Source organism: Populus nigra, chromosome 12, assembly GCF_951802175.1.
Source record: "Populus nigra chromosome 12, ddPopNigr1.1, whole genome shotgun sequence".
Classification (NCBI taxonomy): domain Eukaryota; kingdom Viridiplantae; phylum Streptophyta; class Magnoliopsida; order Malpighiales; family Salicaceae; genus Populus; species Populus nigra.
The window spans coordinates 10146262-10170762 of NC_084863.1; the positions used below are offsets into that span (position 1 = coordinate 10146262).

The following is a 24501-nucleotide window of genomic DNA, read 5'->3' on the forward strand; positions in this document are numbered from 1 at the left end:
ATAAAAACCTTGAACTTGATTTGAAATATATAATTAAGAACTATAAAATCCTTGACAAAAGGAAAAACAAAAGAAATAATAATAAAAAAAAAGAATCAAATTGAAATCATTATTATTATTATTATTGAAAAACACAAAAAAAATCATAAATTTGATTTAAATGATAAAATTTAAAGTAATAAAAACTTTGAAAAAATGAGAAAGAAATGACCAAATCAAAAAAATATTATATATACAAATTAGAAATTAAGGGTTAGATTGAAAATAAAAAAGACCTTTTACACGAGAAAAAATGACCAAAATACTAAAAGAATTGAATTTAAAATACTAATAACAATGAGGATTATCATTCTTTTATGGGGATAGGAGAGAGAATCAAAGGGAAGAAAAGAAAGAAAATGTCATCAACGATAAACCAGTTATATTTTGACTACACACACCACTAACTATGAAAGAAAAGACGAGGAGGTATCAAATGTTAGGGCAGAAAGCTAATTTTTACTACTAGGAGCCGCCGCACATGCCGCTCAAAGTACGCAGCGGCTTCAATGTGCCAGCTAGTAACTTTTTCAAAATAAAAAATATTATTTTAATATTAAATTACACTACAACCCTCTATCAAACTAACAATTAACAGAAAAATCAAGAGCAAAAGATCATAATACCCCTGATCCCAATGAATTAAATTTTTTAGATCTAAGGGTACATGTATAATTCTACTATATATATTAAGAATAAAAATTCCTATATATCCCTGTTCGAAACTATTTTTGTTGTTTTACTGTTTTTTTAAAATATTAAAAATACAAAAATACCCTTAAACAAACCACTCTATGAAAATATCCATATGCCCTTGAATAGAAGGCAAATCATTTTTTTATTCTTGAAGATTACATGTGTCATTTCACTCTACTGAAAAGAATACTAATCCGAGTAACCTTTAAGGGTAGCTTAACTGGTCAGACATTAGGTTTGCTTTCTAATGGTTATGAGTTCGAGTCCCTTCAGGGTTACTGGAGGTTTACACAGTCCTTAACTTCAGAGCTCATGTGATTAATTGAGGTATACACAAGCTGATACAAACACTTACGTTAATAGTAATAATAATAAAAAAATAGAGAAAGAATACTAATCCGAGGATATAGCCGTAGTGAATAATGAATATGTGTTCGCTGTTTGAGAACGCGGTGCAAACCGCATTCCCACAAAATTAAAAGTTTTTTTATATATTTTGAATCGTTTTGACATGCTAATTTTAAAAATAATTTTTAAAAAATAAAAAAATATTATTTTAATATATTTTAACACAAAAAATTATTTAAAAAATAATTATAATCACACTGAAAATTTTTTATTTTTTATTTTTTATTTATATCTCTTTAAGATTGGAAATGGAATAATAAAGAGTAAAGAAAAGCCACACATGACATGATTCTTGAGCGAGGCTCCTCCATCAAGATATCTTCTCCTCGTACTTGCTATCTAAACCTTTAACTGAGATTTTGGTCTCATCCCTTTGTCTTGTCTCTTCTCCATTCAAGGTGAGTTAACTTCTTGCTTTCCTTTTCATTTCTACTCCTATGGGTCCTTTTCTTTTCGGTTGGTGGTTCCTTCTCTTCCCCATTACACCTCCTACTACTCTATCTCTATGCATTGTTGTGGCACTCGACTTCTCTCTAGTTTTTAAGTGATTCTTGCCTTTACTGTAAAATTCTCTGTCGGTGCAGATTGGCTTTGATGGCTCTGCTTTTCTATTTTCAACTTTTGCTCTTTTCTTTCTCTTCTTCAGTTGTCTAGGGTAGGATAGGCATGTCATTGCCTAGATCTGGCTGGCTGGCTTCAATGCTTATTTTTCTAGTAAAAGAAACTTTGTTTTCTCTTAATAATGCCGGCTCAAAATCAAATATGTTAACAAATCTTAGTCTTCTTCTGTTATAATTGCACCCATCACTTGTTTTGGTTTGCCAAATCTTTATATATATATATCTTCTGGGTTATTTCTTGCTCAACCAGCCTCAAGTCTCTGTATCAATGAGTGCTGAATCTGATTTAAGTATTTTGAATTTTGTTCTTGGGGGTTGAGAGCATTTTTGCAAGTAGATGATGAAGTTGGAATGGAAACAATCCTTCACTGACAAACATATTGGATTCCACGTCACTTTTATTTCTTGACACGCTCTATGCAAGTACTGAACATCTTTTTTTTCCCCTCTCCTTAACTACAGCAACATTCATTTTTATATGTCTGCTGTGAATAGTTCATATTGTATCATTTTAATTTGGGTTCTACATCTGTGTTTATTATCTCTGTTCGGTTGAGTGTTTTAACAATCTGATTAACCCAATTCATAATTTTATTGGGTAACGTATTTTTTTCTTTCTTGTTCACTTCCATCATCCTTGCAATAATTTCCCGAGCTTTAACTATTTTTGATCCTTCTTCTTGTTCTTGCACCTCCTTTCCCTTGTTCTTTTCTTTAAGCTTGCTGTGTTGCCAGCCTTCAGTTTTGGTATTCGTCAATAAATATAACTGGCAGTCGATATAACAGAGGATCCAGAACTCTCGTTTCATTGATGTGCATATTGTTAGAACCATAGCAAACACTCATTTTATATTTTAAAATTTATGCTTGTTAAAGTAATGGTTATACCTGAACATTTTAAAGTAAGTTGAAGCATTGCATGATGTGAGTTTGATCTCCTGTTCTCTGCAAAGATAAACTCTCCTTTCCTTTTAGGTTGTTGGGATGGCCAGTGGAATAGATGCTGACGCACCTTTGGATTATGCTACCATTCAGATTTTTCCAACCAAAAACAGGTTAGTCCCCCCCTTAAAACATAGTTTAAGCATTTTGGCCTAGATGCTTTATATTATTGAACAGTTAAATAATTTAAACTGATCTGCTACACGGGCCAATTTTTTCTTCAGCTCAATGGCCAAAAATGATTTCCCAGTTCTGGTGCATGGCTTTGCTTCAAGAACAACCATTTCATAAAAAAAAAAAGTCAAAGTAGGGGGCACAAATGTCGACTCATTGAGAAATGGAACTACTTTATATCTAAGATTATCCTTCAAAAAATCCCATATAAGAAGTACAAATATTGATTAATGTCCTGTCAATATTTAAGAGGTATAAAATGCTATGCTAGCACTTTCGTGCATGAAATAAATATGATTATGGTTTACTAATTAAGGAGATCTGCAATTTTTGAATGGATCCAGGCTCTTTAGGGGGCGGGGGGCAGTGTTGAGCTAAAATTTTTCATTTTTTTAGGTGGAAGGTGGTGAAAGCATTCATGGTTCTAGTTTCCTTTGTTAGTTAGCTCTCTCCTGCTTCCTAAGCTTGGCGCCATTGATTGCATTTATCCTTCAAATTTGATAGATATTACTCTCATCACTAAGTATATAGAGGCATTTCTTTTCAGTTTTTTCCATGTTTTTTTTTTTGGTAAATCTTGGTTGGTGGTGAACTTCTCTAACATGCCCACTGTTATTTTAGGTATGAGATATTTGTTTGTGGTGATGATGAAGTCGAGAAATTAGCTGTTGGTCTACTGGAGCAAATCTTGCCACATTTGCCTGAAGTACATAAAATGTATGCTAAAGGATCTAATGCTATCTTCAAACTACAAGTAACAGGAGAACTCAGCAATGTACCATGGTTCACAAAATCAACTTTGAACAGGTTCTTGTAATTTAGATGTGCATCTTGCTTTCTGTTGATTTTTATTGCAAATGTGGGTGCTTGCTTCTCCTGTTACTAAAACACTTGTAATTTTGTCAGATTCCTGCAACTTGCTGGCTCGCCTGATTTAGTGAATACCAGCATGACTATCGAGGGTGAGATTTCTCAATTGGAGGAAGCCAGAAAATTTCATCTTTCTTTATATGCTCAGGTCAGTTGTACCCTTTCTTTTGTGATATTATATTGTCTACAGTGTCTTGTTAACAAAAAAAATGATGTTGTCAGGGGCATCAGGATCGTTCTCAAAGTGGGGAAACAGGTAAGTTTTTTAAAGAAACATGGAAAGTAGATACTTGTTATTGTTACTCATGATTCTAGAAAGTAGAGTTTTATTAAATATGATCCAATATTTGTACTGGTAATTTTCCATTACTAACAAAGGAATTCCTGAAATGAATCAGTTAAGATGCTATATGGTTTTTATCACTTCATCTGTAGCAAAATTATAGTCATAAAGTTGTTTTATAAGCAGTGAGTTACAAGGAAGTATAAAATGTGCGAGATATAGTCATCAACTTGATGCTTTTTAAATACTCATTGACTCTGGCTGGTCACTCCACCTCCATCAAAAACAAGAGATGCCCTTTCTCATCTAAAATCGTAAACAATATGGTCTCCATGAACTAAACTTGTTTTCACAGGTGATTCCAATTCATGCCATATTTATGTTTGAAAAAATATATAATGTTTGCATCATAGGAAGTTCAAGCATACAAGTCGACTTCTGTTGTCATGTTAGTAGTAGTTAGCTATTGTGCTTTATGGACATATTGGCTTAGAACAATGTGGTGCTTGTATTGAATCTGCTGAGATCTTCTGAGTTCAGTTTTTATCAAATGTTTATTGTGTATCTTTCCTTATATGACAGATGGAAATGACTCAATTGAGACAGAACCAACACTCAAAGTAATTACTTTTACCTTTCTGTCTTTATGAGCTCTCTCTTATTTGTAAATTGGATTAGGTTATATTAAATGTTATAACAACTAAAATAGGCTGTTTGGACCTATTTAGGCTGAAGTGAAAATTGCATTATCAGATACATCAAAGTAAGTTCTTCTGAGTGCTTGTTTTTTCCAATTTTCTTCCATATTGGTTGCATATCCTCTAAGCTATTAATGACTATATTTCCAGGAATGAATTACTGCGAGCTATGGATCTGAGGCTTACAGCATTAAAAAGAGAATTGGCTACAGCCCTAAACTGCGCTTTTGGTGACATCTGCTCCTGTAAAGAAATCACTTATTTAGTAGAGTTTTGTGAATATTTTGGCGCAACAGTTCTTAAGTAAGTCACCCACAAAAACAAATTGTGCATTGGTGATCTAAATTCGTAGTTTTAAAAAAAAATTATAGTTGCAGCCTCACCTTACTTATAATGTTTACTTTAGTTTTTAAATGTATAGAATATTATATTTCTGACTCTAGATTTCATCTGGTATGTATCAGGAATTCTTTATGCAAAATCTTAGAATTGAGCCAAAAGGGTGAGGCAGCTGTACTTCTAAATGATGACAAAAATTCATCAACAATTGACAAAGTAAGTAAGGTGGATGAAGATACTCCAATTTCAAGACCGATATATTCAATACTACCTGTAAAATATGGTGTTTCACCAGCCAAGGCTGCCCAGGTTGAGCGACAGAGCTCAATTGACAGTGAGGAGTCTTCAGACTCTAGTGATCAAAATAAAAAATCTGCAGAAAGAAGTCGAGCTATTTCAAGATCAGCAGCACCCAGAAGGTCAGCATCCCCAATGCGGAGGGTTCAAATTGGGAGAGCTGGATCACACAGGGCAGCTGCACTAACAATTAAGAGCCTCAATTTTTATCCTAACAGAGAAAGGACATCATCTCATAGAGATGAAGCTGAAATTAGTAGGGAGGATGAAGGATCAGAACAATCCAATAAGAAACCTGAGAGTAATGTCCGAAGAATGAGTGTTCAAGATGCAATCAGTCTTTTTGAAAGAAGACTAAAGGATCCAAGCATAAATGCCCAAAAAAAGAGCTCATCGTCGAACATTTCTCTTTGTACAAATAAAGCTGTTTTAAGAAGATGGAGTTCTGGTGTCGCAGAATGTTCCAGTCTCTGCCAACAAGAACTTAGTTCTGAAGACTCTGTTCCTCTGCCTTGCAATGATATTGCAGATAAAGAAATCTCGAAGAATTTGATCCAAGAAAAATTAGAGTCTGATATTACATCAGGATGTCAAAATCCTGTTGATACTGCTGAAGCTGATGGAGAGTTGGAAAGATGGGAAGAAAAGGGACAGCATGTAGTGGATTTTGAAACAGATGCTAATGCTGCACATGGAAAGGAAAGAAATGGAAGGACACCAGACTCGGTGGAATTGAGTCGACAAAAGGAAGCAGAACTGAACCAGATGTTGATGAAAATGATGGAAAGCCAGCCTGTGAAAACCCAAAAGCCTAAAACTGTCAAAAACCAAAATATCCCTTCTGAGCAGAGGGGTGGATTTTATGATCACTACAAGGAGAAGAGGGATAGGAAACTTCAAGGAGAGAATGCTGAAAAGAGAGCAGAAAAAGAAGCGGAATTTAGAGTGATGCAGCAAATTCTTGATGGGAGGAAAGCTGAAATAGCTGCGGTAGATGTAGAGGATGTTGGTAAGAAGCATCTGCCAAGCAGAGCCCAAAAATCTATCAAGAATCCATCTCAACCTGCAAATCTCAGAAAAGACAGCCCAAAATCTTCTGTCATAGAAAAGGTTTCATCTAAAACATTGAACTTGCCTGCCAATCGTAAATCATGGCCATCAACACCACCAATCAGAGAACCATTATCATCTCTATCAAAAACTCCTTATGGGATCTCATCTGCTGGTGCCACACCAAGAAGTCGGAAACCCCAGTCTACAACATCACTTCCTCGATCAAATCCTAAAGTTGAAAGATCCCAGCCACAGCACAGAAATGTGAAGGAAACAAGAACTGAAGCTGACAGGAGGTTGAAGGGAGTAAAAGAGAAGATGCAGCAAACTGTAATGAAAAGTGGAAAAACAAAAAAAACAAAAGTTGCTGCAGTTGCTGAAGATTGTTCTGATGTCGTTCCATCGAAGCCTAGTTTCTATAATAAGGTTACCAAAAAAAGCAGTGTAGTGCCAGTGGAATTGAAACCCTTCCTCCGCAAGGGATCTAGAAGTGGCCCTCCCATTGTGAAAAAGACAAGAGCTTCCCAGCTGCTGGAGTCTTCTGTAAACTGTGGGAATAAGTCAGAAACTAAAGAGAAAGTGACTAAAGAGAATGAGGTGGTTGTTAATGCTTCTGTCCAGATTAGCGAGCATGAAGATCAGGATGATGTGCCAGCGAGTCATTTTGATGCTGCTACGGAGTTGGAAACTGTGGAAAATGGCCATCAGAATTCTGGTGAGATGGAGAACTTCAACGAGCTTGTCACTGATGCAGATGATAGCTTCAAATATGTGGTTCAATCTTCGGCAAATTTCCAGTTCCATGAAGATTCAGTTATCTCCCCTCGTGCATGGGTGGAAATAGAAGAGCAACAGAATCTGCCTAGCACGAATGATGACACAACTCAACATAGCTCTCCAGTCCTTGTTGCACCTGTAGGATTGCCTAGTCAAGGTGTTCGTCATTCTCTTTCACAGATGCTGCAAGAAGACAAGAATAGTGAACCTGATACTGTCGAGTGGGGAAATGCTGAAAATCCTCCTGCAGTGGTATATCAAAAAGATGCTCCCAAAGGGTTGAAGAGGCTTTTGAAGTTTGCTCGGAAGAGTAAAGGAGATGCAAATATGACAGGTTGGTCTAGCCCATATGTTTTTTCTGAAGGAGAAGATGATGGTGAGGAATCCAAAGCTATCAATAAGAGAAACACTGACAATCTACAGAGAAAGGCAGCCCGTCATTCGAATGACCATGGGAAGCAACAGAGTTCTTTCTTTGAAGGATATGACAGAAATTTGAAAGCTCACGAACTTCCATTGGGTACTTTTGCTTCCAGGCTTTAGCTTATTTTTGTTTTTGTTTTTGTTTTTGTTTTCTCAATAAAAGCTGGATATTTTAGAAGTGATCTTTTCTTTCCTCCTCTTGCATGCTTAATTTACCGGCAATAAAAAAAAAACCAAAATGCTACATATAACATGCATCGAATATTCTGGTTGCAGCTCAATCAAACATAAGCAAATTCAATGCCCAGAGTTCGCATCAGTTGCATAAGGGTCATTTCTCAACTGCAGCCTCTACAACTAAAGGTTGTTATCCATGTTCTCTGTGCTGTGTTCTTTATTGGCTTTTCCTCCTTGCATGTACGCTAGAGTAATTTATAGTCTTTTTTTTTTGTCTCTCTCCTCACTTTCTTTAGTGGTGAATTTAAGTAGACTTTGACGTCCTCTAATATTCTTGTCTCAGCAACAAGGTCATTCTTCTCTCTTTCAGCGTTTAGGGGCAGCAAACCAAATGAGACCAAGTTCCATTGATATTGGGATGAATGTAAAATATCAGTCATTTGTTTCCTCCTAGAATCCACATACAAGGCTACGCTTGGCTTCTGGGAAAAATTTCCTTCATCTTCACTCACAGTTCCTGTATGGTTCTGCACGCATTTCAGAGGGCTGGACCATCCTTGTGTTTCCGCATGTTACACTGACCAAGGGTATTGCATATCGAACAGATGTCTAGTATCAGTATTAGTATTCTGCAGAACATACGGATTCTTGCATTTTACAAACTCTGTGCCTGTGGAGGATGTTAAACGCCAAAGAATCCATTAACAACTGACCGATTTGTTTGGCTGTATTATTAATTCAATTCATTTTATGATATTGAATCCATTAACAACAGATGTCTAGTATCTGTATCAGTATTCTGCAGAACATACGGATTCTTGCGAGGATGTCAAACGCTAATGAATCCATTAACAACAGACCTATTTGTTTGGCTGTATTATTTTTTCACTTATTGGATTTTAACAGAATGAAATGCAAAGGCTAGCAATTATCACATTTCTTCTGAAAACTTCACACATTTATTTATCATACCAGCACATATTTAAACAACAAAAGAAAAGCTTAAATGCAAGTAACAAGCAACACAATCTGCTGCTGTTAATGACAAAATAAAAAGGATTGTGTCAATTCTAACAGAACTTGACAAATTCAAAATAACAAGTGTTTTATTAAATCTAAAACTTATATCAGACTCCACATTAGCAGACTCAACATCAGCAACTTCTAAGGCATCATCAATTCAACACTTCTCTTTGGCTCTGAAGCTGCAGACTTCAAGTTTTTGTCTAAAAAATTCATACTTAGCTTGAGGAAGTGGCTTGGTTAGAATATCAACATTTTGATTTTCTGTTTTGCAGTAGATCAGCTGTATTTCACCTTCTCTTTGAACTTCTCTTAAGAAATAGAGTTTCAGTTTAAAGTGTTTTGTTTTGCCATGAAACACAGGACTTTTTGCAATTGAAATTGCAATTTGATTGTCTACAAATATCTGTGTGCTTTCCTTTTGCTCCATCTGCAGATCAGCCATCAATTTTCTAATCCAAATAGCCTGATTCACGGCAGCAGTAGCAGCAACATACTCTGCCTCTGCTGTGGATTGAGCTTTGACTTCTTGCTTCTTAGAGCTCCACGAAAAAATAACAGAACCAAAGCTAAAACAATAACCTGAAGTGCTCTTCATGTCATCAACACAGTTGGCCCAATCATTGTCAGAATAACCATGAAATATGAAGTTTTTTACTTGACAAAACTTCAATCCATAGTCAATTGTTCCCTTGATGTATCTGACAATTCTTTTTGCTGCTTGAAAATGAGTTTCACTTGCACAATGCATATACCTTGAAAGTATACTTGTAGCATTCATAATGTCGGGTCTTGTTGCAGTAAGATACATCAAGCATCCTATTAAGGTTCTGTAGAGTGTTTTATCAATCTTTACAACTCCATCTTCTTTGCAAAATTTCTCCTTTTGATTCATTGGTGTTGCTGTTGATTTGCACTCTTCCATGTTGAACTTCTTTAAAATCTTTTTGGCATATTTTTGCTGGCATATGAAGATTTCATTATGCTTTTGTTGAACTTCCATGCCGAGAAAGAATGTCATCTTTCCCAAGTCAGTCATCTCAAAAACATTCTTCATTTCTCTTTTGAACATATCAATCTGCTTCATGCTACTTTTTGTTACAAGTAAGTCATCTACATAAAAAGAAACCACAAGTAATTCATCATTGACTTTTCTGAGATAGAGTGTAAATTCACTTAGACTTTTTGTAAAGCCTAAGTCTAACAAATGTGCATCAATCCTGTTGTACCAAGCCCTTGGTGCTTGCTTTAAACCATAAAGAGCCTTTTTTAGTAGATATACTTTCTCCTCTTCTCCTTGAATGACAAAACCTTTAGGTTGCTCCACAAATATTTCATCCTTTAAATATCCATTTAAGAAAGCAAATTTGACATCCATTTGATGTATAGTCCAGCTATTTTGAGCAGCAAGAGCAAGCAACATTCTTACAATATCAAGCCTAGCAACCGGAGCAAAGGTTTCAGAGAAATCTACCCCAAACATCTGAGCATATCCTTTGACAACAAGCCTTGCTTTGTGTTTGTTTATAGAACCGTCAACATTGAACTTAGTTCTACAAACCCATTTGACTCCTATGGCTTTTTTATGTGCAGGTCTGTTCACCAGCATCCAAGTCTAATTTTTCTCAATCATCATAAGCTCCTCCTTCATTGCAGCTATCCAATGTTGATTTGCAACAGCTTCTACATATCCTGTAGGTTCAATTATTGCCACATTGCAACTCTGATAGATATCAGAGAGCAATCTGATTTTTGTAACAGATTCATCATCAACATTAGCATTCTCATCAACATCAACATTCTCCTCTTGAAATTCAAGCTTATTTTTCTCCCATTTCCAGATTTCTAATTCAAAGAATTGGATGTTCTTGCTGACAATTACTTTGTTATCTTGTGGAAGATAAATCTTGTAGGTTTTTGAAACTGAACTGTAGCCTACAAAGATCCCAGGTTCTGCATTTTTATCAAGTTTGTCTCTCTTAACCTGTGGAATGTAAGAGAAACAGACAACCAAAAGTTTTTAAATTCTACAACTTTGGTTTATAGCCATACCATGCCTCAAATAGAGTTTTTTGTTGCAAAGCTTTAATTGGCAATTTGTTCAAAAGGAACACTGCTGTGTTTGTAGCCTCAGCCCATAAATTCCTTGGCAATCCCTTGTCATGTAATAAACATCTTGTCATCTCCATGAGGGTTCTGTTTTTCCTCTCAACAACCCCATTTTGCTGAGGGGTATAGGGTGCTGTCAGCTGGTGCTCAATGCTTTCCTTTCCATAGAACTTGTTGAATTTTTCTGAGGTATATTCTGTTCCATTGTCTGATCTGATCACCTGCATTTTGTATGTGCTTTGTTTTTCCACCCAAGCTTTGAACTTCCAGAAGATGTCAACAACTTCAGATTTATACTTCATGAAATAAATCCAACACATTCTTGTATGATCATTAATGAATGTAATGTAATACTTACTGCCATTCAATGATGTTGTTTTCAGAGGTCCTCCTACATCAGTGTGCACTAACTGTAGTTTCTGTATAGCTCTCCAAGTTTTATTTTGTGGAAAAGGAAGTCTTGTCTGCTTTCCATACTGGCAGGCTGCACAAAAAGGAAGTTTTTCTTCTAAATCAGGTAAGCCTTTCAAAAGATTGTTTTTCTTCATAAAGAGTTGAGCTGTATGATCAAAATGCCCCAATCTTTTATGCCAAAACATTGTACTGCTATTTTCTTCATGTACTAAAGCCTGCTCTTCTTCCGTAAAATTCAAAGCAAAGCTTTTACTTTGCATCTGAACTTTAAACACTTCCTTGTTTTGTGCATCAGTAATCAAGCAAAACTTGTCTTCAAACAACACCTTATATCCTTTTTCCAGCAACTGACGAACACTCAAAAGATTTTGATTAATTTCAGGAACATATAAAACATCAGAAATTAATTTTAAACCTGTGTTGCCTTTGATTGCCACTGTTCCTTTACCCTTTACTGCTAGATATGCCCCATTTCCAATTCTTACTTTAGAAATGGCAGTTTTGTCAAGCCTTTTGAAAAGCTCTTTATTATAGGTCATGTGGCTGGTACAACACTGTCTATAAGCCAGCTCTCTGTAGAGCTATTGGTAACAAAGCATGATGCCATAAATAGTTGTTCTTCTTCAGGTTGTTCAACAACAGTTTTGACTTCTCCTTACTGCTGCTGTTGTTGTTGAAATTTGCATACCTTTCCAATGTGTCCTATCTGACCACACCTATGACATTTTATATCTGGCCTCCACCAGCATCTGCTAGATGGATGATTGGATTTTTTGCAGTAAGGACATGATGGAAATGTTGTGTTGTTGCTGCTGTAATTTCTGTTTCTTTATTGTATGTTGTTCTGTGATTTAGCAAAAAAAGCACCTTCCATAGAACCTACTTGTCTCATGAGTCTTCTTTGTTCTTGAGCCTACAATGCATTTAGTAGCTCTGCCAAAGTGATGCTTGATACATCCTTTGAATTTTCTATTGATGATATTGTAGCTTCAAATTTTTCAGTAAGTAGTTAAGACTAAAAAGAGGTCTTAACAAAAAAAACCAACTCAAAAGGTCTCAGAAAATTAATAGAAAAAAGAAACGAACGAACGAAAGAAAGAAACTAACTTTATGAATGACAAATATGAAAGAATAACAACCTGCAAGAATTTCATATCGGTAAGCATGATGAAGATCATTTTTTATTTTTTTGGTTAAATTAGTCATTGGCTAATAACAAATGGCTATACTCTCCTTTATTATAATAGTTATAGCCTGGAAGTAGCAATCATTTTCATTTGACTTTATTACCCTAAAAGAAGGGATTAAGGAAGAAATAGGCATCTTAGGACTAATAGTAACTGCTGAGCTTCCCTTGCATTATTCATTAACAAGTATAAAAGGGGTATGTTTTATGTGGCAGCAAAGGAAACATGGCCACAATTGTTGCTACAAGAAACTCATCTTTTGCGATCTCAAGTCTAACATCACTACTACTACCATTAGTAGTTATAGTCTTGCTATTACTAGTTATCTGATATTTACCTTCTCAGCCACTATCTATTTTAGCCACATAAGGTCATATCTAGTAATTTGAAGAAGATAATGATGGTAGTATTATGAAGTAAAGTATTTTTTATTAAATCTTATCAATTTTATTCGGTGGAAGAAATCCAAGGAAACCTTTTTGCTTTGAAGAACTTGTTCTTTTCATCCTCTTTTATTAACATTAATTTTGATTATAAGATCTGATATAAATTATTTTCTCATGTTACATTGATTTCTCAAGCAGCCATCCTTTAATGGAGACCAAAGGAAAGGATTTTCAATGTAATCTTCTAGTAATAAGAAATTTAAGACAAAAGTCAAAAAATCAAACTTAAGAAGAAAAATGAAGACAAAGCTTGAAATACTTAAAAAAAATCACTTGATAATTTTATTTTAAAACATATCATGTTAATATTAAAAAGATATTTTTTAATATATAAAAAATATTTATTTCAAATCTTTGAAAAAAAAGTAAAAAAATCTCAAAAACATAAAAATGAGCTAAAGAAAAGAAGCCAAATGTTTGGGCTTGAATGACTAAGCATCCGCCCTATTAAGGCCTTACTCATAATCATGCAAAGCCATGCTCACGTGCCCATGCCTTTTTTTTTTTTAACTAAAGGAGTAGACAACACATCATCCTCTCTCTCTCTCTCTCTCTCTCTCTCTCTCTCTCTCTTTATTAAGCAGGCGACAAGTCATTTATGGTGGCAAGCCCATAATTTGCATGCCATTGTGATGCTTGAAAAATTAAGGAGGTTTTGCCCTAACATTTATTTTTCAATCAATTTTCATCCAAAAACACTATAGAAACCTATATAAACAACCAAACAACTCCAAAACACCACAAAATCACTTGTAAAAAAAAAAAAAATCAATTGAATCCATAAAATCTAAACCAAAATTTGATCTAACTTCCCTGCCATGTTTAGAGAAAAAATCACCTCTAATGAATTTCTCTTGTGAAGAGAAATCCATTAACACAAATATCTTTTTTTTTTTGTGGTCGAATTGTGACCAAATGATAACTCTCTATCCTCCTTTGTTTCCAACAAGTTTCTTTTTTGATGTGATCCGAGCTTGTGGAAACTAAAAAAATTAAGCATTCAAATGAGGATCTTTCATAAACTAGTGAGACAAATCTAATCCCAAGAGAAGGCTTAGTCTTGTTAAGCCAAAGTAGTGTTTAAAAAAAAGACCATATCAGAACTCTGTTAGATTAGATTCAAATTTTTATAGAAGATTCTCGAGGCCCAATTCTATAAAGAGCTAACTTCATCGATCATGTGCCATTTGGATATCTTGAAATTAAACTTAAAAAATCATGTTTGAGCCAATTTTATTATTTTTTCTTGATTTTTTCTTGAATTTATTGTTTTGTTTCGGATATTATGTAATTTTCCTTTATGCTTTGAGAATCTAATTTTGCTTCCTAGGTAGGCTTTCTATATTATTTAAAGAACTTGAGAACCTTTTTAGGAGGCAAACATCGTTGAACTTATTTTCAAAGAATAAAGTTGTGAATTTAGAGTTAATATCTGCAATACTTTTCGCTCATAAAAAATCTGTCTTATGTGATTGTTTATTATCTTTCTAGCTTTCTCTTGCATTATTTTTGTTTTCCTCATCTAAAAGACTGAAAAATAAACAAAACAAAGTGGATTTTTGAATCAAAATAAAAATTCTAAAAATCTTGAGACTAGCCAAGAATCTTGAGTGTTTTATATCTTGGTTCTCTCACTCTTAATTTTGTGTTTCCAATTGAATTAAAAACTTTAAGTCATAAAATTAGATTAAAAAAAGTTAAGGACAGAATTAAAAAAAAGAAAAGAAAACGAAAAAGAAGAAAAAGAAAGGGAGTGGAAAGGACCATAAAAAGGCCACTTCTTTGAGTTGTGAAGGTAATGTAGCCTTTAAATGAAATGCGCACATGGATGAAAAGAAGGCAAAAGTAAATCCAAAATGGCTTTGCTTTTGTGTACATATACAGTAGGATATACTGTTCTTATAAAAAGAAAAATTTGATATTTGCAAATTAAATAATAAAGAGATGAGATCAGAAAAAATAAAATAAAATAAAAATCCTCGAACCGCCATACGAAAAGAGAAAAGAAAAAGAAGGAAAGCAGAACAGCCAAAAGACCCGTCTTTTCCGGTGGGACCCCCCACCACCACCACGAGTTAAAACACGAAACAGATCTCTCTCATCTCGCCTCCACCTCTTTATTTTTTTCCCCACACGAATACCAAACAAAGCCGAAAATCATAAACCCTCACTCCTCCTACTCCTCCCCCCACACACACTCTCTTAAACCCCTCTCTCTCTGTACCATCTATTCATTTCACTTTGAACACACAAAACAGAAGAAAACGCAGACACATCGAACGGATTTGAAGCGAAACGCAGCCGTGCTTACTAGCCCCGAACAACGGTAGTGAGCGACAGGCCGATGAAGCGAGCCAGGAGAAATAACAGGGTTACTGCAAATCTCTACGACATCCTCTCTTTTCCGTCTGCCGACGACTCCGTCTCCCCCGCTGTTCCCTTCAGGGACAACATCAAGGCGTTTTTGTCACGTCACGCGCGGGTCACCTTCCCTCCTTCACTGTTTCCCTCCTTGTTGACGTGGCAGATCTTGTTTCGCATAGGAGATCTGGTGCTCGACGGTCCGGATATCTCATCGGTCGTTCTGGCTCTCGATATTGTCGAGGAGGACGTTACCAGATCTTCTAGATCCGTGTATTGTAACCAGTGCCGAGTCGTTGGTGAGTCGGCTCACCACCCACCCGAGTCAGCAATGACGTCACATATAATAATTTATAATGAAATAAAAGAACAAACCCCATGCTGACTCAGATTTTGCATTGTGGATAATAATAATGTGAACTAGTATTCCTATTTATTTAAAAAGTTTATAATGAAAGTTTGGATTCTAAAAAATGATTAAATAAATAAAGCAGACGGCTTTAAGTATCCTTAAGCATGCTACTAAATTCTTATTTATTTGTCTTTTATTTTCCCAAAGGCTGGGGTGGGCATCCCGTGTGCAAGAAACGGTACCATTTTATCATAAGAGCTAACAACAGCAGCCCCGCTGATGGATATCAGAGATCATGCAACAGATGCGGCAATCGGTGGTCGCACATATCATCGGAATCCAGGTAAAACTCACTACTAGGTTGCCTAATCTCTTTATTGTGATCTTGAGATTGAAGCTGTTTCTGTGGTGGGTGTAGGTGCAAGGGGTGTGACACCGTGATTACCACAGATGATATTGAAGATTGGGTGTATTCTCAGTTCGAAGATAACACTCATCTACTTCACGGGGTTGTTCACTCCAATGGCTTTGGCCACCTGCTTTTGGTTAATGGAAGGGAAGGTGGTTCCAGTGTTTTGACTGGTTCTGATATCATGAACTTTTGGGATAGGCTGTGCGAGACTTTGGCAGTAAGGTTTGTACTCTTGTTGATCTATATATAATTCACTGATTTGATACTGAACTATTGCTTTTGATATTTAAAGTATTTTTCTCAACTTTCATTGGTTTAATGAATCAGAACTGAAAGTTGTATTGTCTGAAGTAGCTTGTAAATTGTCCATTTCTGAAAACCTTACCAATAGCATACAAAGTTGATTATGCTTGTGCTTTCCAGAAGTTTTCAAGTGAAAATCACCAACCTTCGTAGCACTTGACGCGTCAACTTCATTTGGTGCACCACTGACCTGCTAGTAACATACATAATTAGCTAAACAATCAGCAAAGAGTTTGGGTTTAACAAATAAATAACATGGTTAATTAACAGAGCACTTGAGGTCTCTAGTGGTGGCAGGACAAACAAATTTTAGATGAGATTATTCACTTCTGGTCATGATTGGAAGGTCTGACTGTGTGTTAACTTCATTTGCTGTATAGGAAGGTATCCGTCATGGATGTGTCAAGAAAATATGGGATGGAGTACCGATTGCTCAATGCAATCACCAAGGGTCATTCATGGTATGGTGGTTGGGGTTATGAATTTGGATGTGGAAGCTTTGCAATAACATTGGATGCTTACAATAAAGCAGTGGAAAGCATATCAAGAGTGCCCTTGGCCCCCCTATTACTCCGGGGGCGAGGACCACAAACCAGGCTACAATCTCTAATTTCATTTTACCGATCATTGTCAGACTCGGAGCTTGTTACTATAAAGGACCTTTTCTCCTTTTTGTCTAGTCTGATCCATGAAAGCAACGAGTCATTAGCATCCATGGCAACACTCAAGAACTTAAAACCTGCAGCAAATATATTGTGTGTGTGGACAAGGGATGATGTAGAACGTGTACAACAAGCAATGATCAAGGTACTGGCTGCAGCATCTGGCAAGACCAATTGGGTTACAAGGCATGCTCTTAAAGGTGTCATGTGTAAAACAGCATCTCCAGAGCTTCTTGATTACTGCCTTAAACACTTGGGAGGGAAGTTGGCAGCTAGTGGCACAGTGGTTTGGGCACGATGCAATCCTAATTCCTTCGATATTGAATTCAGGTAGTTGATGCTAACACCAAACTGTTTCAGTTGTTTTTCACTCCAAATTTGCTAAATACATTACTCAATCTGTCATCTATCTAATGTAACAGGCTAGAACCACCGAGTTTCAAACACAATGGAAATGGGCTCGACTCAAATCAGCCATCAAAAAAACATATCATAGGTGATCTGAAATTTTTATTTGATTCCTTGGTTCACCCTGAAACGATGGTAAACTATAGACCTCTAGCGACTAGGGAAGATGTGATTGACTCAGCAACCAAGCTTCTCGACTGCAAACAATTCATGAAGGACTACTGCAGACCAGATAAGCGGATGGTTGATAACCCTTTTGCCATTCAGCTTTGGTGCTATGTAGAGTTTTCAGAGCATCTAAAAGAAGACCCAACTATACCGCCAGAGTTAATTGTCCTGCCTTCAAATGCCACTGTTGCTGATCTAAAAACTGAAGCCACCAAAGCTTTTCAACAAGTATATGCCATGCTTAAGAGATTCGAAGCTCGTGAATTGGTAGACTATGGGCCTCTTGAGGATTCCATTACTATTAAGTTTCTGGTTGGACAAAGTGGAACTGTCCGAATTAAAGGGACATGCCCATCAAAATATGCACTTAGCCATTTCCGAATGGAGAAGGGACAGGAGAATTGGATAGTGGATTGCATGTGTGGAGCTAAGGATGATGATGGTGAGAGGATGTTAGCTTGTGATACTTGCGGTGTTTGGCAGCATACTAGGTGCGCTGGGATTGACAATTGTGATGAAATTCCTGAAAAGTTTGAGTGCATGAGATGTATCAACTCATACCGCAATAAATCTGACAGGCATCTAAAAGAATTTTTCAATCCAAAACATCTACAAGCAGGGATGGGGCTGGAACCGATGGTGTCGGTGTCGGTGTCAGATCTGGACTACCTATGACATTTATTGTACCTTAAGGTGTACATATTACTTGTAAATCCCATGTCCCGAGTATATTTTTATGGGGTTTTCTTGGAAAGCCTATTTAGGATTTCTCCTCTCTTTTGACAAATGTAGTTCTTAGTCATTTGTATTTTGACCTTTATACAAGGATTATCAAAAGAAAAAAAAAAGATAAGTTATTTCGTTTTGCAATTGAAGCATTGATGGCTATATGTATATATATCAAAAGCATTGGAGATTAAGTATTAAAACACATTACTATTAACTGGAAAAGATTTCACTTACAAATTTGTGCACCTCATTCTCCTCTTGGATCATTTGCAGTTGTCCATCAAGTTGGAATAAAATTTCATCTCAGGATGAGATGGTTCTGTTCTGGTTGCAGAGGGATGCCAAACGGCCCTGCAGAGTTGAGTGTACTTTGTAACTACATCTTTGTACAGACTCAGAAATCTTTCCACATCTTCAACTGTCAATTCACCAGGTTCAGCTTCCATGTATGGATAATTTGATCTGCCTGGTGCAGTAAAGATGAATCAGATCAAATCAGATGGAAAGTTGCATCAGTCCCCCAAACAAGAGGACCTCAACGCATGAAAAATAGGAAATTAGCAAGTACTGAACTAACAAGTCAGAACCAATGCCAGTTGGAAAGTTAGTACGATTGACTAAAAAGTCTACACATGTAAGCAACAATTTGGCAGTTCGTAATCTATATTTGTTTCCATGCAACGCATTCTTGTTGGGGGACCATGACCTGTCTGTGCTCGAAAAGCTTGTACTTGTGATACCTTGCTGTCCAACCTAGCTGCTCGCATACTCTCTTCAAATTCAATTGCATCCAAAGAAAAAGAGATTTGGCATTTAACTCGACAATAAAGGACTTAGCTGAAACAAGATTTGTGAAATAATAAAGCTGATTCAAGAACACAGTTAACAAGATACTGGCATATATTTCCATTTGAGCATACCCTCACCACAGAATTGGACAACCAAGCAAAGCCAACATTTTGACAAAAGAAAAGTGAGAGGAAAGAAAGAGAGGAGAAGATATAGAGATTTGCATGCAGAAAAGTCCACTTGATCAGACGGGCACATTAAAATTCACCAGGTACTTGGTTTAAAACTGCACAATCATCTCATAGTCCCTCAAAGCCTCACAGAAATCAAAATGACATCATCTATTGTTAATGAGAGAGCATCAGTTGCAAAGCAATTATATATTTGAAGCTCTTTCGGACTCAACCAGCAAAAAGAACTAATACAGTGTGCATTCATGCTCAATGACGCAGAATGCTTCAGGAATTTGATATACAAACTATTTAACACCTATAGTTAATTCCAGAATCTTGGGCTCTACAATAGTGGGACACTAACTGGATAATTTTTACAAATTACCACCAGCTCCTTAGATGACTGAATAAGCCTCCTTATGATCATAGACACATTTTCCCACCACTATTTTTCCGAATAAACCCCCCTATGTCAACTAAGGGCATTAATTTAACTGGAATCTTAAATGCACATGTTGAGACAGGAGGCTAATTGAGAAATAATGTATTCAAAATGCTTCATTGCATTTCAGGAACTACGAGAATAATTCAAGTTATTACTTTCCAACAATAGTTTATCCTGATAGAAAAATGGCCTATTTGACGTCTTATGTAAATGCCGGGGCCTGTGGTGGACATTTCATAACAAAAAATACAGGATGCCGCTTTAAACTATGCCTAAAAGTCTTGATACTTTTAATTTCCTTTACGCTGTTCTGTTTTATAACTACAAAACAATCTTGGAACTAGCAAACACCACATTAGTTTTATCGCTAGTGTTGAAGAAATTGAACCCATGACAATGCAAGAATATGAATGCTGATTATGAATCAGAGAATTATTGCAGATTTATGCATTAAACTCATGGATGTCAGTATATAAGCTACTAATTTCTGTCCATCCATCAATATAAGATATGCCACCATAAAAAAAGTAGTATTTTTCTACAAGTATTTAAATAAAAACATATATGCAAACAAAATATAACCAATTCTGCAAAAATCACAATTTCATAATATATTTATTCACCAATAGTTTGAGGTCATACATTCTTTTCAAAAATTTGGAACCAATTAAAAGTTCTTTGGAAAAAGAAATACCCTCATGACTGTAGGTGGTAGTTCAATTGAAAATTGTTAATTTTACTTATTCTTTAACAAACAGCAACATGCAGACAAAGATTCTGAATTTTAAGAATAGCTGAATCTCATATCTTCAGATTTTATTCGGAGGTTTACATCTCCACCCATAAAATTTAACATGTAATTTATTTAACTTCATTTTTCTTTGTTTTATTTCCAGCATATAATAGCTATTTCTGTGTGTTCCTTGTATGGATACACCATCAATTCTATGTAAATAGATCAGATTAGCATATCAACGTAGGCTAGAAAAGATATTCAACCATGTATCTTTATGTGAATTAATAAATTATTACCAATTATGGTCATATTCTCTGGTATGGAAGCATGTTAATGTCACAAAAAAAGACAATTAAGACGTGGAAAAAAATAGAATGGCAAACAATGATTGCAGTATGCTTTTTAGTTATCCAATTTTCTATTGACACATCAAAACACAGAAACGATAGTCCAAAACAGGAAAACAACAATAGAAAGAGTTGCTTATTAAAAAAGAAGATCTTGCCTTGATTGCAACATGTATAAGAACAGGAAGAAAGTCATTAGGCCCTCCTACTACTTGATTTTCTCACATTGATGAATTGAGCAGCAAATTGTTGATGATCATGCAACAACTCATAATACAGAGAAGCTTCTCCCGAGGAGCTTCGAAAGCGTTGATCTTCTGCAATTCCTTTTCTGCAAGCTGGGAAAAGAAGGAACAAAATTGTTATGATTTAAGAGGAGCATGTATCACCACTGATGGAAGAAGGGAAAAATGTATTGGGATAAACATCAAAGTCATAAAACAAAACATTTACATTATCAACTCAACTGTGGGCTTTGCACTCATGCCAATTAACAATTTTGAAACTTCCAAGATGGAGAGAAACTTCTTGAAACAATACATTCAACCCGGACTATTTAGAAAAAAAATTACCAGTACAGCAGCAATAACTAAAACTTCTTGACTAGTCACAGAAGTTGCATATCTTAGCTCTATCTCAACATCACATTCATGAGATTACTTCCACACAGTAAGTTGGCATTGCTCCTGCATGTTATATTCTCTTTTTTAATAATATCTATTAGGTAAAAAAAAAAAAATTAGAGTTGTAGGCGTCCAGTGAGATCAATGAAATGCCAACAAACTCATTAATCTCTCCCACTAAACAAGGCCACATATAGCTATTCATTTCTCAGCATGATTTATTTGCTCTTTACTAAATGCAACAATATTGTCCAAACAAAACAAAATCATCAAATGTAACAATATTATCCAAAGTAGACTTTCTGTGAGACTTAAGATAAAACATTCGGCACAAAGAAGACCCCCCTGGTGATGAAATGAAGAAGATATGGAAGCTTAGAATATCATTTGCTACTGCTAAAGTATCCTTAACAGTGTTTTAGGCAAAGTGATAAGTTGAATTTAACACATAAGGTCTTAAAACTAGTTTGGTTCCGAAGGTTGTTCTGTTTTTCACAATAACAAACTAAAGTAAAGAGATATCTGGAACTTTTTGCACTGCAAATTCAAGTACAACAAAATTTCTAGCAATCTGTCTCAGCCCATGGACAGACAATATAAACGCATTAGATGTTAAAGGAATAGCTTTGTTAAAGAAATGAGTAGTGAGAAAATATGTATTAACTATTAATGCTGAATTTATGTGTTTAAATGGAAGCAAGTAAAATGCAAAGTTCAGCCCAAGAGTAACATGTCAGGCTGAGAAAGAAGAATATAAAAGCGGTCAATATAAAACTAACTGCAGCATGGCCACAGAAGTATCATCAGTCAAAAAGCTTCTTACTTTATGGCATCATGCTGTGCACCAAGAATCAGATTACTGACAGTTAATGGAAGTAAATCAAGCAGTTTTGCATCAATATGAATGTGATAACATATCCTAACAGTCAAAATAGGCTAGCACGCATACCAGCCATGAAGCTTCATTCTGAAGAAATACAGGAATATCCAAATGCTCAGACCGCAAAAAGGATTGCAAAAAGTGTATCTTCTCTGAGATCTCCTGGTCAATCTCCAAATCCTCAGGAGAAGTAGCAAATGTTCAGGAGAACAATTTTTTCATGACATATTTCTCCAATCCCTGTGTTATATATATGCAAGAGATGACCAACAAGCAAAATAAATTGCATGCATTTGAAATTCAAAATAAAACAATCTGTTGACATATTCTGCAGAGCGCAGCACAAAGCTACAAAGATTTACAGAAGACGCAAAAACTTAAAAAGTAAAATAACAGACAGCATTCCAGTACTTTGGGAAATGATACATTATAATATGCATATACATTAAAAACACAATACATAAGTAGAAGATATGAGATATAAAATAATAGGCATATCTATCTATATACACTAAAAGCTAGTAGAAATTATATCAAGTTTTCATCTAATGTCAGAGTCAGATGCTACAAGCCACGATGACCTCGATGAACTTAAGTTGGCTTAGAGCTTCAAGCAGCAAGGGTACGCAATCCATCATACTTACTAGCAGATGGCAAGGGTGCTTCAAACGGCTAAGTTTGCCAAAGAATAAAGTCATGCTTGAATCAGTAGAAGCTTGGGAGGACAAACAACAGAAAGATATGGGAAGGAAAGGGTGTTATTCTCATCAACACTTGTTTAATAAGAGATTGAACTCAGGAAGGGAGGGAAAAAGTAGTCAAGGGAAAACTCATGGAAGTAGTTTTTCCTCCCAGTTTCCATCCACTTCTGGTTCAAATAATTCTATTTCTTTCAAAGGAAATTTATGCATTCCATATCCTACCACTTCCTTTCTCCCAAGTCCCAAACCATGTTTTCTATCATATCTTTGAACTAAAACAATTAAAATACCATTCCAAGTACAACATATGCATAGGAATTGTAAGAGATTCATTGAGGAATCAAATTCATCATCAGGGGCACCTGCTCATAACGGATGTTCAATGATAGCTGCTTCCATTGCCCAGAAAAACTCTTGTACCTTTTTGCTATTGTTTTCAGGGCTGGCAGACGAAAATAGGAATGATACAATGAAGCTGAAACAGATTAAATCTCCTTGATTAAAACCTATAACCATCTCGAGAACTTACAAAAAAAAAAAACCCTCCTATAAAAAATGTTAACTGCAAAAACAACTTTTAAAATAAAAATAAATTCGGTACAAATTGCTATATAAGAAAGAGAACACCATCAAAATCCGATTCGGACAAGATACAAAAATCAATAAAGCCTAATAAAAAAATCAATTCTGATTCCATTAAAAATATATAATCTCGCAAAATTTATATTCCTCAGAAATACATACATATATATAATATAAAAGAAGGCAGAATTGGCGATCACAATTCAATTAAAAAATAATAAACCCTAGCTATACAATTCTATTAAACACAATCAAATTACTTGAAAATTAGAAGAAGAAAGAAACCTTTTAATAGACTTGACAAGATTGAGTGAAGCAGGGTTTCGCATTTTATAAAGAAAATCATAATACATAATTGATGGAGACGATGGTTATTGACTCGCTGCAGTGTCCATTGGATCAATTGTCAATCAATACAGCTCCTTTTAGAATTAACGGCTAAGATAATGATGATCTTTCCTCTTCTCCTTCTCTCCCTAAAACAAAAACTTTAATTAAAAGGTGAATTGTGAAAGAAGCAAAAGTTTAAAAAAAAAAAAAAAGGAGCGAGGGTTTGTAAGGAAACCTATCTTCTTCAAGCAACAAATCCAAGAGAGAGAGCTATTGGTTGTGCAGAGAGAGAAGACTGCCTGCTAGGTTTAGTCACATCGCATTCACACAAGGTCTTGATTTTTGTTTTATCGTTAAAGGAAACGGTGGAAACGGTTGAAAAGTGGGTTAAAGAGCAGTTTTACAGGTTTTTTTTTTTTTTTTTCTATGATCTCTTTTTCAGTCCTTCCTTTCTTCTCAACCCCATTTTTATTTATTTTATTTCTTGATTCTTACATTGATAAAAGGGGACATGTTCAATTCCGC

At 35.5% G+C, this 24501-nt stretch overlaps 2 protein-coding genes and 2 long non-coding RNA genes across 8 annotated transcripts; 2 read left to right on the forward strand and 2 right to left on the reverse strand.

Moving 5' to 3' along the window:
• The first annotated feature begins 1407 nt into the window (after positions 1-1407).
• LOC133669804 (uncharacterized) lies at positions 1408-8732 on the forward strand. 3 transcript variants are annotated; one of them, XM_062090104.1, is made up of 11 exons: positions 1408-1541; positions 2739-2818; positions 3501-3686; positions 3786-3897; positions 3972-4005; positions 4615-4652; positions 4761-4795; positions 4881-5033; positions 5195-7716; positions 7896-7982; positions 8140-8732. In XM_062090104.1, the coding sequence occupies exons 2-11, from the start codon at positions 2748-2750 to the stop codon at positions 8205-8207; spliced, it is 3306 nt and encodes a 1101-aa protein (XP_061946088.1). In that variant the 5' UTR covers positions 1408-1541; positions 2739-2747; the 3' UTR covers positions 8208-8732. The 3 variants fall into 3 exon arrangements, with proteins under 3 accessions (XP_061946088.1, XP_061946089.1, XP_061946087.1); XM_062090105.1 differs by lacking the exon at positions 1408-1541 and adding an exon at positions 1596-2186 and having other exon boundaries at positions 8167-8732; XM_062090103.1 differs by lacking the exon at positions 1408-1541 and adding an exon at positions 1597-2186.
• Positions 8733-15071: 6339 nt separating this feature from the next.
• LOC133669723 (PHD finger protein At1g33420) lies at positions 15072-18511 on the forward strand. The gene is made up of 5 exons (XM_062089961.1): positions 15072-15635; positions 15896-16031; positions 16107-16322; positions 16784-17395; positions 17488-18511. The coding sequence occupies exons 1-5, from the start codon at positions 15320-15322 to the stop codon at positions 18314-18316; spliced, it is 2109 nt and encodes a 702-aa protein (XP_061945945.1). The 5' UTR covers positions 15072-15319; the 3' UTR covers positions 18317-18511.
• Positions 16359-21006, reverse strand: LOC133669725 (uncharacterized). 2 transcript variants are annotated; one of them, XR_009833959.1, is made up of 3 exons: positions 18948-21006; positions 18605-18836; positions 16359-16593 (listed from the first exon to the last, which is right to left on the reverse strand). It is a non-coding gene; the product is annotated as an uncharacterized LOC133669725 (long non-coding RNA). The 2 variants fall into 2 exon arrangements; XR_009833960.1 differs by having other exon boundaries at positions 19077-21005.
• A 13-nt stretch (positions 21007-21019) lies between these two features.
• LOC133669724 (uncharacterized) lies at positions 21020-24501 on the reverse strand. Of its 2 annotated transcripts, none has more exons than XR_009833958.1 (5): positions 24212-24501; positions 23932-24134; positions 23427-23539; positions 22433-22603; positions 21020-21198 (listed from the first exon to the last, which is right to left on the reverse strand). It is a non-coding gene; the product is annotated as an uncharacterized LOC133669724 (long non-coding RNA). The 2 variants fall into 2 exon arrangements; XR_009833957.1 differs by having other exon boundaries at positions 23932-24122; positions 24212-24498.

What these genes read in the sequence shown, in the direction of transcription:
- LOC133669804 (XM_062090103.1), top strand. An exon ending in GCATTATCAGATACATCAAA is followed by an intron (nt 4,796 to 4,880) that starts GTAAGTTCTTCT and finishes CTATATTTCCAG; the next exon opens with GAATGAATTACTGCGAGCTA. An exon ending in TTTGGCGCAACAGTTCTTAA is followed by an intron (nt 5,034 to 5,194) that starts GTAAGTCACCCA and finishes GGTATGTATCAG; the next exon opens with GAATTCTTTATGCAAAATCT.
- LOC133669723 (XM_062089961.1), top strand. Translation starts at nt 15,320, where the DNA reads ATGAAGCGAGCCAGGAGAAATAACAGGGTTACTGCAAATCTCTACGAC. An exon ending in TGCGAGACTTTGGCAGTAAG is followed by an intron (nt 16,323 to 16,783) that starts GTTTGTACTCTT and finishes TTTGCTGTATAG; the next exon opens with GAAGGTATCCGTCATGGATG. An exon ending in TCCTTCGATATTGAATTCAG is followed by an intron (nt 17,396 to 17,487) that starts GTAGTTGATGCT and finishes CTAATGTAACAG; the next exon opens with GCTAGAACCACCGAGTTTCA.